A 14,366-nucleotide genomic window follows, 5' to 3' on the forward strand; every position below is an offset into this window, starting at 1 on the left:
TGTTTGTTAACAGCTGCTCCTACGATGTAATACATATCAATTCCTGGCTGTCATTAGCTGGTAATTGCAACTGCGGAGGTGGGGATCGGGGGCTTTAACAGGGGGAGAGGAGCTGAATGTAGAAGACACACCCTATTTTTTTAACATTTAATAAAATACCCTATATTTAACCACTTGCCTACAGGCCACTTATACCCCCTTCGTGCACATGCCAGTTTTGAGCTTTCAGCACTGTTGCACTTTGAATGACAATTGCGCGGTCATGCAACACTGTACCCATATGACATTTTTATCATTTTTTTCACACAAATAGAGCTTTCTTTTGGTGGTGTTTTATTTTTTTTTCACTATAAACCAAAATCATAGCAAAAAGTTTAAAAAAAAAAAAGTTTTTCTTTGTTTCTAATATAAAATTTAGCAAACAGGTACTTTTTCTCTTTCACTGATGTTTGTTGTTGAGGCTGCACTGATAGACAGCACTGATGGGCACTGATGAAGTGGCATGGATAGGCAGCACTGATGGGCACTGTTAGGCTGCACTGATGAGGTGGCATTGATGAGGCGGCACTGGTGAGTATTTATGAGGAGGCACTGATGATGATGCTGTACTGATATGCAGCAATGATAGTCACTGATAGGCAGAACTGATGGGCACTGATGGGCGACACTAATGGACACTGATGGGCAGCACTTCTGGGCAGTGATGGACGCAACTGCTGGGCAGCATTGATGGGTGGCACTAATGGGGGGCACTGATGGGTGGCACTGCTGGGCACTGATGGATGGCACTGGTGGGAGGCACTGATGTGCACTGGTGGGAAGCACTGCTGGGCACTGGTGGGTGGACCTGATAGGCAGCGCTGCAGGGCACTGTGACAGTGTGAGGAAAATGCTGCCAATAACTGGCAAATTTTTTAATCCTTGATCTGCTGTGTCATTGGACACAGCTGATCACGTGGTAAAAGGCCGCTGTGATTGGCCTTTTACCTCATCACCTGATCAGCTGTGTACGTAGGACACAGCAATCATGGAGATCACCAGCTGCACGCCCCTGGGGGCTCACAGGAGGGCGTGTTCTGGGAGGACATCTTATGACGCCCTCCCAGAACTGGTTAACTGCGCTGTAGTCGTCATTCGGCTATAGCACGGTTACCAAGTGGTTAAAGAGTTAAAGTAATTGTAAAGGCTTTTATTTTTTTTAAATAACAAACATGTGTATACTTACCTGCTGTGTGCAATGGTTTTGCAGAGAGCAGCTCGGATCCTCCTCTTATCAGGTCCCCAGCTCGCCCCATGCTCTCTCTCTTCTCATTGGCTCACTGGCTGTGATTGACAGCAGCGGGAGGCAGCAGTGCCCAGTCAATAGCCGACACTCCATTCATATCACTGGATCAAGAAGAGGCTTATGTGAGCATTTGGGGGGGGGGGGGGGGCTGCTGCACAAAGAAAGCTTTTTAACTTCATGCATTGAATGCCTGAAGGCAAAAACCTTGAGCTTTTACAACCACTTTAAAGAGTATCTCTAGGCATATTATTTTTTTGGAAAGGAGAAGGGATAGAAAATAGAGTGGATAGAAAATGGAATAATTATAACCTAGGTCAGATTTTTATTGTTGTCACTGGAACAGAAAATGATGGGAAATGCAACATATTACAGTTGTTGCCAGACTTAGAGAACCAAGAGAAGAGAACAAATCTTCCAATTGCAACACCTGTTCTGGTGAAAACTGCCTGAAATGGGCCTTCCCGTCACTTTGGGGAAATGTTCTCTCAACCCTGCTGTGTCTCTGTTGAACAAAAAATGTTTGTACTTCTGCACTAGACAATGGACTCCACAGTGACTGTAACCATATAAAGATAGCATATGGAATGCACGCCTTGCTGCCCTCAATGGACCAGAAGAATCCAAATGAACTGCATACAAAAAGACAAAAAGAGGGCACACAGGCCTAGTGCATTACCTTTAGAAATCGGTTTATTGTATAAAAAGTGATATAATCACAAAGGAATAAAAGTCAAAGGCACATTATAAGATAACAGCAGGGGCCAATCTCCCTGGAAGGTGTCTGAATGGGGATTATAGACCTCCAATATCTGACGCATTTTGAGGCGATGCCTCTTCCTCAGAGCCGCTACCAACATAATCCTGTAACAGGACATGAAGGGAAATCTCTCCAGTGAGCGGCATTTACAACCTGTCAAGAGTACTAGTCATTCTGTGCTCAAGAAAAAACGTTTTAGCTTCAAGTACAATGAATGAAATGTAAACACTTTGAAAAGATAAATGGCACACTTATTTCTAAACATTTACACATCAGGGGATGCTCCTCCTTGCATGAGTGTCCCTATCATTTGGAGGGATCTGGACCGCCATTGCAGATGGGTCACGTAATCATAAAAAATAATCAATTTTAGAAATTGCATTGCCCTGATGAAGGTGGAGTGTTTTATGGCCTTAAAATGTGTTGGCTGTCTTTCAGTGCACACCAATAAATCAATTTGGACTCTTTTATAATTGATTCTGGCGCTTCTTCTATTGGTAGACTTTTTTTTATGCCCAGTAACCTGCTGGGTACCCAGTGGAAGGTAGTCCTGTCTGTTGCAAACAACCTAGCCAGTGAGCCCTCTGAATGTTTTTTTTCTTTTCTTCTCACTACCCTATATGAACTAAAGGCTGGTACACACAGGCTGAATATTGACCAGTTCAACACAAACTGGCTGACATTCTAACGACCAGCTTCTGTCAACGGGAAGGCTGAAAAACCAGTATCCAGTCAGGGGGGACAGTCCCCCTGTCAGAACACAATAGCATAGTGGGGGAGATTTTGTCACTAACATTGCTTTGTAATTATAGAGACCTCTCTTTTTTTTTTCATTCAGCTTGCTGGGTTGAATGAAAAAAAAAAATTCTTATGTGTACTTAGCAGAAGATTGAAGTTGTAGGGCCTCTTGAATGTTTTTCCTCAATGTCTGAGTGTCTCAACAGCAAGTACGTTATAAGTGCAATGTGAACAATTTGGAAAGATAAATGGCACACTTACTTCTAAAGACTGTACAAGTACAGGAACTGTTCCTCCTACTTGAGTACCCCAGTCATTTGGAGGGAGCTGGACTGTCATTGCGGATGGGCCAGTCTTTCTTGATGTCTCAGCAGACATCTGTCCTAATATTCCCCCTTCTCCCATAGTTCCTCTCTGTGCTCTGAATGCTCTTTAGATCAAATAATCTTTGTATGTTACCTCTAGGTGCCTGCTTTAGTTTCTCCTGTCACTTGGATAACTTTATCTAAATGCCAGCTATACTATTAATTTGTTTATGGGAGCTTCTGATGTCTGCTGCTGTAACATTACTGAAATACACGGTTAACAAGGTGGGAAAATGCCCGATATTCCTGGAGGCCACTTTTAAAACCCTGTAGGAAACTGTGTGGGTGCTAAGAAATCTAAATAAAACAGTGCCAGGAGCTGTATGGATTTTAATAGTTTCATCACATGTTCAGGAATATTCATAATTTTATCACAGCTATGAGAGCGCCACAGGAACAGAACAGTGAGCAGCATTGTTCCCCCAGGAAAAGGAGTAACAAATATGAACTGAAATGAACTCTAAATAACACAGGAGGGAAGACAATGCGGATGCGACGGCTCAATATTTCATGCCATAAATAAATACAGTGCCAGATGGAAAAGTGGCTTCATTATTACTCTGGCTGTTGCTTTACATGGGTTGAGGGGTGTACAACAAGCACCTATTTCTAAAAAGAAAGAAGTTAAATTCTGTGCACTTAAATTCCTGGATTTGACTATATTTGCAGACCTCTGGCTGGTGTTTACCCTCTGAAGCAGGGGTATCGAATTAAAATTCAAGGAGGTCTGATCAGTAAAGTTTTCTTCCAGCAGAGATCCAAATCTCACCTTTGTGCTTTGACTCAGCGCCTAGTAAATATGGTAGTCATTTTACATCTATCAAAAATAAGCAGTGTACAAATTCGATAACATTCCAATAATATGTATTGTCAATTTTCAGTGTACCCCTTACATTGGGTGTACCCTTCAGAGTGCTCCTTACATCAGTTACCCACATGAGCAAGGACGTATTTACTGCAAGGCAAACAAGGCGTTTGCCTAGGGCAGCATTTTTCAGGGGGCGGCACCACCCCCTGGAAGAAGGGACACACGTGAAGATGGGGACATGTTGGCCTTGGCGTGTCAGTGAGGTGTGCCTTTCCAGTGTACCGACCGCCACCGAGGAGAAGGAGGAGGAAGAAGGACATCTGGGGTACAGTCCTGCTGACATGGCACGGCTGCTGGAGCAGTGGGAGGTCGGCAGGTTAGGTGAGGATGGGGAGACGCTAAACTAAGAGACGAGGCCAGAAACCTATGATGATCACTGTCATACGGGAACCATCATGATCAGTCTTGGGGAATCAGTGTGTGTGTGAGTGTAAATCATTGTATATGGGGTCAGGGGGAGGGTGGAATCAGTGTATAAGGGGTCAGTCTGTGGGGGGATCAATGTATATGGGGGCAGTCTGTGGGGGCATCAGTGTATATGGGGCAGTCTGTGGGGGCATCAGTGTATATGGGGCAGTCTGTTGGGGGGGGATCACTGTATATAGGGGCAGTCTGTGGGGGGGGGGATCAGTGTATATGGAGGCAGACTGTTGGGGGGTGATCAGTGTTTATGGGGGCAGTCTCTCACCACCCATCACACTCCACAATTCCTGCTTACACCTATCACACCCTTCGTACAGCTATGGCTCCCTCATCACCCCCCATAATACACTGTGTACACCCATTCTTCATTGTCACCACCCTTTACACCCTAGTTACTACTGTCACCATGCAACCTCTCTCTCACTGGGGAAGGGGGGAGGGGCGCACAGTGTTTGTGTTGCCTAGGCCAGCACAAAACGTAAATACACCACTGCACATCAGGGTGCCTCCTTACATCAGATGTCTGCGTCAGAGTGTACCCTTACATCAAGTGTGCCCATCAGAGTGCCCCCTTACATCAGGTGTCTCTATGAGTGCGCCCCCTTACATCAGCAGACTTCATGACAGTGCATAACGGTGCCCCCTTATATTAGCTGTCCTCTTCAGAGTGTCCCCTTACATCAGATGTGCCCCTTTACATCAGACATCCCCATCAGAGTGTCCCCTTACATCAGATGTTCCCACCAGAGTGCCCCCTTACATCAGATGTTCCCATCAGAGTGCCCCTTTACACCAGATGTCCCCATCAGAGTGTCCCCTTACATCAGATGTCCCCATCAGAGTGCCCCCTTACATCAGATGTTCCGATCAGAGTGTCCTCTTACATCAGATGTTCCCACCAGAGTGCCCATTTACATCAGGTGTCCCCATCAGAGTGCCCCTTTTCATCAGATGTCCCCATCAGAGTTTCCTCTTACATCAAATGTTCCCACCAGAGTGCCCCTTTACATCAGGTGTCCCCATCAGAGTGCCCCCTTACATCAGGTGTCCCCATCAGAGTGCCCCCTTACATCAGGTGTCCCCATCAGAGTGCAGCCTTACATTAGATGTCCCCATCAGAGTGCCCCTTTACATCAGATGTTCCCATCAAATGCTTGCTGTAGTGTAATGTTACCTAGATTGTAAGCTCGAAAGAGCAGGGCCTTCGAACCCCTCGTGTATTGTATTGTTACTGTCTTGTCTCATGTTCTGTCCCCCTTGCTATTGTACAGCGCTGAGCAAACCCTTTGGCACTATATAAATACTGTATAATAATAATAATAGAATGGGAATCTGCAGAGGGTGAAAGTAGAAAAACACAATTTTAGGTTATTTTTTGCTGTGCATCAAATGTAAAGAAAACCTAATTTTTCAAATGTCAGGTATGCCTTTAAGCTCACCGATCCAGTAACTGAGTCCATGAAAACAGTTATGCTTAAAATGTATCTAAGCCCAAAAATATTAATTTACTGTAATATATTGCAACTTAATAGTCTTCAGGTGTACTGGCTGCATCTGTCTCTTTTCCCAGCGTTTTTAACTTTATTTTCAGTTGGTGATCTTGCCAGTAACACACTTCCTATCCTAGGGTGACATCTTTCACTCATTTTTCTGCATCTGTAGAGAGGCAGTGTCAACATAGTATTGGAAGTGTACTATGACTACAGAACACCTCCCCCTCTCCTTCCCTCCATAACATAGGGAAGGTGTCATGTGGTTCACAGAGGTAACCTGGGTAGAAATAATAACACTGGATTTCTGGCAAGTATTGTAATGCATTTGTTGAACATATTTAAAGTAGAACTCAAAGCAAACTTTTTTTTTTATTTTGGAGAGAGTATGGCCTCTTTCACACGGGCGTACCGTCCGTCCATTTACAGATGAAAAATTGGCACCCATGTATTTCTATGGACTAGCAGATGTAACCGGATGATCATCCGTTTACATCCGTTGATGTCCGTATCTGTTAACATCTGTTTTTTTGAATGGAAGAAAACCCTATTTTTCTTCCGTAAAAAAAAATGGAATGGATGTAAACAGACGTAAACGGATGTAAACAGATTAAAAGTGGATGTAAAAAAAATGTAAACGGATGGAAAGTGGATGAAAACTGATGTAAATGGAGGAAAAACGGCTGTAAATGGATGAAAAAAAGGATGTAAACAGATCAATAAGCGGATGTAAACTGATAAAAAACGGATGTAAACTGATGAATAAACAGATGTAAACTGATCCATTTTTTCTTGGAAAAAACATGACTGAACTGATGAAAAAAAAGAACACCCGTGTGTCAGGGGCCTAAGGGAGGTTTATAACCCCTGTCAGGTTTTTGGGGTTTTTGGCCGTCTGTGTCCCATTGGGGAGATTGCCCTCCCCATAACAGAAAGTGAGAGGAAAACTCTCCAACGTGAGGGAATTCCTGGTTGGCAGCAGGGTCAACAGAACTAATTTACGCATTGGAAGATTTCCACACTATTATTGTTCTGGTGACAAACCAAAATGTTTGAGTTTAACTTTCACTGATAATGGTGATAATGGTAAACAGGACAATAGATAGACTGTAATAAAGACCAAACAGGTTTTCTCATCCTTCTCCACTTTCCTAAACTAATCAAAAAAGTTATACCTTTAGTTACAGTTTAACATGTTTTCAATGGTATATTTAACGGACCAAAGGGAGCAAATAAGAGAGGTTCTGAGGGTTTACATACTCTTTAAAATGATACGATTTAAATATATGGAAGGATTATTGTGGAAAATTAAACGTATATATACATGGAATGTATTAGCACATGTACTGTAATACATCAGTTTTTTTTTCCATTGTGAGCTTAAAAAATGAACTCAAATTTTCATATAATCAAATTAATTACATGTACAAATCAGAATAATAATCATTATTTTTATTATATCTGAAATATTAGAAAACTCATGATTAAAGGTGGAAAAGAGCTGGCCATAATAAATAGTCAGGACATACAAGAATGTTATAACTGATATATTAGAAAAAAGAATACAGTGTGCTTTGTTATACTGTTGGATCATTCTGGAGGTAGACTGAGTTTAATTTTTGTTAGTAATTAATAGTGCCTAGGCTGTAGTGCATTAATGAGTCATAACAATAATAATGTGCAGACAGGATTGATAGATGTTCAAGCTCGAACATACCCCTTTATTGTGGGGGATGTATTGTAGGACAATTAATAAAAAACAATGAGCAGCAGCTGGGCGGTACAGCTCATCTCTAAAATATGGATTGGAATCCGAGGTACATCAATTCTGGGTGCAGCTGGAAGAGATCTGTAAGAGTCTGAGAATATGATACAAACATATACTTAAAGAGTTCAAACATTTTCAATCATTTGTAGTCGTTTATTGTAACAAAATGAACAGTGTCTACCAATGTTTGTGTACCAATGACATGCTTTGTACTGCTTATCTAAATCCTAATAGGGTCCCGAAATGAGGAGAGGACAACCTCTTGGTGTAGATATTGGTCAGAGGTTCTCACTGTTTTCCTGCCACTGTCCCCAATCCGATAGCAGCGCAAAGAAAGTGAGAGTTAATGTGCATACCTTCCACCATTTAATATCTCTAAAGTGCTAAAATTTAAGCCAAGTCTTTTCCAGCCAAGCCCAAGTACAAACTAATCATACCTTGGTAAACCTTCATTTCAGATCCAAATGTATTACAGTGTGTCAGAATAGCAAAGTTAGTAGGTAGTGATATGGCTGAGAAAGTTTGAAAGAATTGTCCTGTAATTGAAAAGTTGTAAACTTCTTTAACCTATGTGATGACAATGATGCATTACTTTAGACCCAATTTCCGCAAAACTAATCATACAAGACACAGGCTGAATATTCATAGACTCTGAGTTATAGGGAGGTACCCGCAGATGATTGGACACTGGCAACTTATGAGGACACTTTCCCTGGGCATCCCCCCTATAACACTTCACCTCTCCATGAGTCCTCAGTTTTATGCTAGTGCCCAAAGTTGATGGACCGCTTCTTACTTCCTGTCCTGGCATAACCACCACACCTCTAGGGTGTAGGGTGATAGGGTGATAGGGTGACCGGGTATAGGGTCATTGATGTTAACACTGCCCTACAATTTGACATACAGAAGAAGACATTTTGTACTCATATGGCTGATGTTGGCATACTTTTAGCATGCTGAAATGTATTTATTTTTCCATTGCAAGCACATAAAACTGATTGGCTACCATGCACAGCTGCACCAGATTTTTGCTCTCTCCTAGTAAATCAACCCCAACACGTTTATTTAAGACATCATGATATATACAATTTATAATTTGAACATCCATGCACAATATTTTGTTTCCTTTTTTTACACACATTTCTAGAGTTTAACAATGATTTACCTAATAAAGTAAGTAAATTACCTTTATTTAAATTGATATATTTACTTTTAATTATATTTTATTTGTTTAAACTAGGTCAACTGGCAGAGAATATGCACTGAAAATCATCAACAAAAGCAAATGCCGAGGAAAAGTAAGTTTTTTCACTTAATAGCAATATCATAGCTTTGCTAAACATAATAAAGGCAATGTGTTTCCATCCAGATGTGGTCTCTTACAGCATCATCTAGCAATGTCTGCAGTCCTATGTAAGCTCTGCTTTAGATGGTGTTGGAGTTCAATGACTTGTCCTCCTGCACACATGACAGTGTTTGTGCTTTGCGGTTGGCTACTAGACCCAAGCGCTTCATTATGGTGGGAACTGATTAGTGTACTTATATATTATCCAAGTAAAGTGGCAGTAAAGTCTGGTGACTTTACCTACAGGTACGCCTATAATAAAGCTTACCTGTTAGGTACAAGGAATATCTCTTAGACATGCACCGTTTAGGAGATCTTGACTAGTTCTGCAGCCAGTGACATCACTGCACTGCGCTCTCAATGGACAGCATACTGAGCATTTCATCCCTTCAGAGTGCTGTGCCACGATTGTGGCTCATGTGCGCATGCGCGGGAGTGACATCATTGTGGCTTGGCCATTCAAATGGCTGGAGCCTGCCAACCTGGAAGGAAGACCATATAAATATGAAAGCCTTGTCAGCGGTGACAGCGTGCTGCTGGAGGGCTTTGTTTTTAGGTAAGTCTTTCATAATGTGCTAGTATGCTATGCATACTAGCACATTATGACATTTACTTGCAAGAGAATTTATTTTTTTTGCTGCAGCATTTTCTACTGATTTAAGAGAATAGTAGAGCATTTTATACATCTGTTAATTAATGAAAAAAGCATCTTCACAATGAAATGATCCCAGTGCCTATGTTGGTTAAGAAATATTTGTGTTTTTATGTTACTGCTATAATTTAAAAACAGTTTGCAAGAGAAACATTTGTTTCCTGGAATTTCTATAGAATTTGATCCTAAAATGTGCTGTAGGCTTAATTTGGGTGGTAATAATATAGAATAATAATAACAATACAGGCATACCTCGGTTTACGAATGTAATTCATTATGTGGGACTTTTCGTATAGCGAAAAATTCATAAACCGAAATGCCGTTTCCCATAGGAATGCATTGAAAACCAATTAATCCATTCCAGAGGTCAGAAAAAAGTAAACGCTACTAAAATACTGGAGTTATTTTATCAAGTCACGTGGTATTTTAGTAGTGACAACCATGTGTTAATGTTTCAGCTGTCAGTGGGAAACCCCACTGACAGCTGAACGAAAAAGAAAGAATTGCCAGCAATTAAAAAAAAAATTAAAAAACGGCATGGGGTCCCCCCTCCCACCCATACCAAGCCCTTCGGGTCTGGTATGTATTTTTAGGGGGACTCCCACGCCAAAATTTAAAAAAAAATGGCGTGGAGTCCCCCCCAAAATTCATACCAGACCCTTATCTGAGCATGCAGCCTGGCAGGTCAGGAAAGGGGCCCCCCCGAACCATACCAGGCTACATGCCCTCAACATGGGGGGGTGCTTTGGGGCAGGGGGGCCTCAAGGGCCTCTTCCCCACAACCCTGGCCGGTGGTTGTGGGGGTCTGCGGGCAGGAGGCTTATCAAAATCAGGTAGCCCCCTTTAACAAGGGGGTCCCCCAGATCATGCCCCCCCCTATGTGAATGTATGGGGTATGAGTATGGAGTACATGGTCCCGCTACTCATTCACAGAAAACAAAAAGTGTAGTGTGAAGAAAGACAGAACACGGTCTTTGACAAGTCCTTTATTAAAAGAAAAAAATAAAAGAATGTCACCCGCAGTAGATCCAACTTCAATCACGATGTCCGCCACCGCAGCTGCCCCGAAGAAAGAATTTTAAAAAAAGGCTCCGCTACCAAGGATGGCTCCCGGCCGTCTGCCTCTGAACTGGCTTGACAGTTCTTAAATATGTAAAGGATGGGGCCACCTAGTGACATCACACGTGTGCCCCCCACCTCCTTGTGACATCATTGACCCAGCATTCCCTGGTTGATGATGCCACAAGGAGGTGGGGCAACACGCGTGATGTCACTGGGTGGCCCCGCCCCTTACATATTTAAGAACTATCAAGCCAGCGGAGCAGGCAGATGGCCGGGAGCCAGCGTCAGCAGTGGAGCCTTTTTTTAAATTCTTTTTTGGGTCGACTGTGGCAGCGGACATCTTGATTGATGTTGGATCTACAGCGGGGGACATTCTTTTAGTTTTTTCTTTTAATAAAGACTTCTGTCTTTTTTCACAATACACTTTTTGTTTTTTTTGTTTCTTGTGAATGAGTAGCAGGACCATGTACCCCATACTCATTCACATGGGGGGGCCCCCTTGTTAAAGGGGGCTTCCAGACTTCGATAATCCCCCTGCCTGCAGACCCCCACAACTGAGCCCCCTACCCCAAAGCACCCCCCCCACTCTCACTCGTCCCCCCCCCCTTTCCTGACATGCCAGGCTGCATGCTTAGATAAGAGTCTGGTATGGATCTTGGGGGTACCCCCACGCCATTTCTTTTGATTTTTGCGTGGTGGTTCCCCTCAAAACCCATACCAGACCCGATGGGCTTGGTATGAATGGAGGGGGGACCCCACAACGTTGTTTTATATATTATGGTGCCGGTTTTTAAATGTAATTACCACTTTTTTTTTTCTTCACTGTAACTGAGAGATTCAGCTGTCACTTTCCCCCTAGCTAAAAGAAAGAAAGTTTCCTTTTACTTTATTTCCCGGAGTTAAAAGAAACAATGTTTCCTTTTAGTTTCTTAAAAGAAACAAAGTTTCCTTTAACTCTGGGGAAAGTGACAGCTAATTCTGTGAGCTATAGTGAAGAAAAAAAAAGCCGGCAATTGCATTTAAAAATCAGCACCGACATATACCTCGCATTGCAAAAACAATTACCAAAAAAATTCGTAAACCGAGGCATTATTTTCAATGGATTTTCATTCGTAAACCGAAAATTACGTTAACCGAGGTGTTCGTAAACCGAGGTACACCTGTACTATATTACAGACAACACTCAGCATTTTTATTACCATATTTTTCTAAATTATATCTAAACATAATCGTCAGCAGGGTTCATTTATAGCTTAAGTAGATTTATTTATTGGGGATGCAGCACCATATACATTACGTTATGTTTAATGGTGTGTATCCTGTTGTCTACCAGGAGCTGCTTCTGTTGAAAATTCTCCATTCTGTGCCTCGTTAAAGCCATTGAATACTGTCCCGAATGGCTGTCTTCCGACTCTTTTAGAATTAACTGTAGCTTCTTCTACTGAGAAAAATTACATCACTCATCCTTTCTGTTCTATCCTGCTTTCATAGAACTTGCTAATATTTTTGAACAATATAAATGGAATCAGAGCAGTTAAACGACAGGGTCTCCACCACTTATACACAGAATGAGATGCATTGTGGGACAATAATAGTAGGAATTCTGTGAATGGTGGAGAGAGCAGAAAGGGATGGGACAGCGGTGCAGCTTTTCTCAGTAGCAGCATTGGCTATTAACCTTTACAGCCACTCAGGATCTGACGGCTCTACAGAGGCTCAGCAGGGAAGGTGTTTTAGCAGAAGCATCAGCGGGCAGTTAGTGGGATACAAACCATTACACATACTTAATGTGTATGGTGCCGTAACCTCTCAAAAGAGGTTATATTAAAGTTCAGCTTTAACTTCTACCCTCCCAAAGTGCGTGTTTTCTTCTTTTCCCTGCCTCTGTCAAGAGAGCAGAAACATACATAGTACTTTTGGGTATGGGAGAGCATGTGGCAATGCATGTGCTCAAATAAAGCATTTTCTCTCCCCCCTACTTCCCTCAGATCCCTTCACCCCACACCTTTCTTACTTTGAACATACCTGCAAATCAGACTCCCATAGGAGAGGTCTCCTCTCAGACTTATAGACAGCTCTTGGAAACTGTAAACTCTACCCCCCCGTACATTGTTAAATGGAAGAAGGAACTCGGCCTCACTCTTGATCCAGTAGACTGGTCTCAAATCTGGGAAGCCACCAAGTCTTCCTCTCAAAATGTTGTGGCCCTAGAGTCCAACTACAAGGTTCTTACCAGATGGTACTTTGTCCCCGCCAGGATCTCCAAATTTCTACCTCACTATCAACCTCATTGCTGCCATGGCTGTGACTCTGTGGGGACCCACCTGCACATCTGGTGGGACTGTCCAGTGGTACGAGTATTTGGGGCTGATATATTTCAGATCCTTTTCAAACTGTTTGACACTCCTATTCCACCAGATCCTGCAGTGGCACTCCTGAACATGAAACCCCTGGACATTACCCACCGGCAATTCAAATTATTTCTCCAAATAACCACGGCACCCAAACAGACTGTTGCAAGGGGATGGAAAACTCCTGCCCTCAGCATACTGGCTACATGTAACCGGGTCACACAAGCCATGATCAACGACAAAATTGAGGCCACACTACAAGATAAAGTACCCAAATTTGAAGTCCTATGGAGCCCCTGAGTAACCCACTTCTTACCCCCTAACTTTGACAATGCCCTACTGCTCCCTTAGTTATCCAAACCCCCACAGCTTGGATAGCAGACCTTGCCCACCTCAGGGACTACCCTATCCCCCCCCCTTCTACTGAGGATCTCTTTCCCTTTCTCCCCCTGACTACCCATCTCTTACTGTTACTTTTCTGAATTCTACTCTCCCCTCAGCTTCATCTGCTCTTCACATGTCTCTCAGCTTTACAGAGGTTTTTCTACACATCTCCTATCTCCTATTATACACCACGACTCTGTCCAAAATCATTAACCTCCCGACCCTCGTGGGGTTCAAGAAAACCGCAGTAGTCAATGTTTTTTTTTCTATGCACACCGCAAATTGTATGCTTAGGTGTCTCCATATCAAAAACCCATGAATGCATCCAGGGTACAACATACTCATCTTCCTCTTTGAAGCAGTTGTATCTCCATAGCTCGACATCGTTCTTTACTTACTTTACTTACTTGTTTAAGAAATTTCTTGACTGTTCTCATCTTTACATTACACTTTTCCCATTGAACTTGTCTATGTTCACAGTACCATTTTGCTGACAACATGTTCATGTTATTTCGATTCCTAATAAAACTTTTGAACAAGATTTTTTTAATGGATATCTGTAATTAATAAATGTATAATTTGGTACTACATAATATTAGTATGAATTACAGTATAGCTGTTAGCCATTTTTTAAAAACTTTAATATGATATTGAAATGAAGCATTCTTGACTGTGGTTTAGTGCTTTTTTTCTGCTTTTGTTTAAATTTTTCCGGTCATTGTTTTGGGAAAACCTAAAAAAAGAATGTAAAGCTTATATCGAATGTGCTTTTCAACCTGTTTTCATCACTGAAATCCGTACTGTATTAGGCCACGTAAATCATACAATATTAATTAAGTTACTGTAAAGGAAATCAGGTGTTGCGATGTCTGTAAGGA

At 42.2% G+C, this 14,366-nt stretch overlaps 1 protein-coding gene across 2 annotated transcripts in view; it reads left to right on the forward strand.

The window, feature by feature from the left end:
- The window catches only part of DCLK1 (doublecortin like kinase 1), a 474,120-nt gene that overhangs the window by 361,753 nt on the left and 98,001 nt on the right, over positions 1 to 14,366 (forward strand). For both annotated transcript variants that reach the window (XM_089690856.1, XM_089690855.1), the window contains exon 9: positions 8,935 to 8,992. In XM_089690856.1, coding sequence (XP_089546982.1) covers positions 8,935 to 8,992 — 58 coding nt within the window. The remainder of the gene's footprint in view (positions 1 to 8,934; positions 8,993 to 14,366) is intronic.

The sequence above is a fragment of the Staurois parvus genome, unplaced genomic scaffold (genome assembly GCF_062004578.1).
Source record: "Staurois parvus isolate SC_StPar_1 unplaced genomic scaffold, SC_StPar_1.0 ptg000544l, whole genome shotgun sequence".
NCBI lineage: Eukaryota > Metazoa > Chordata > Amphibia > Anura > Ranidae > Staurois > Staurois parvus.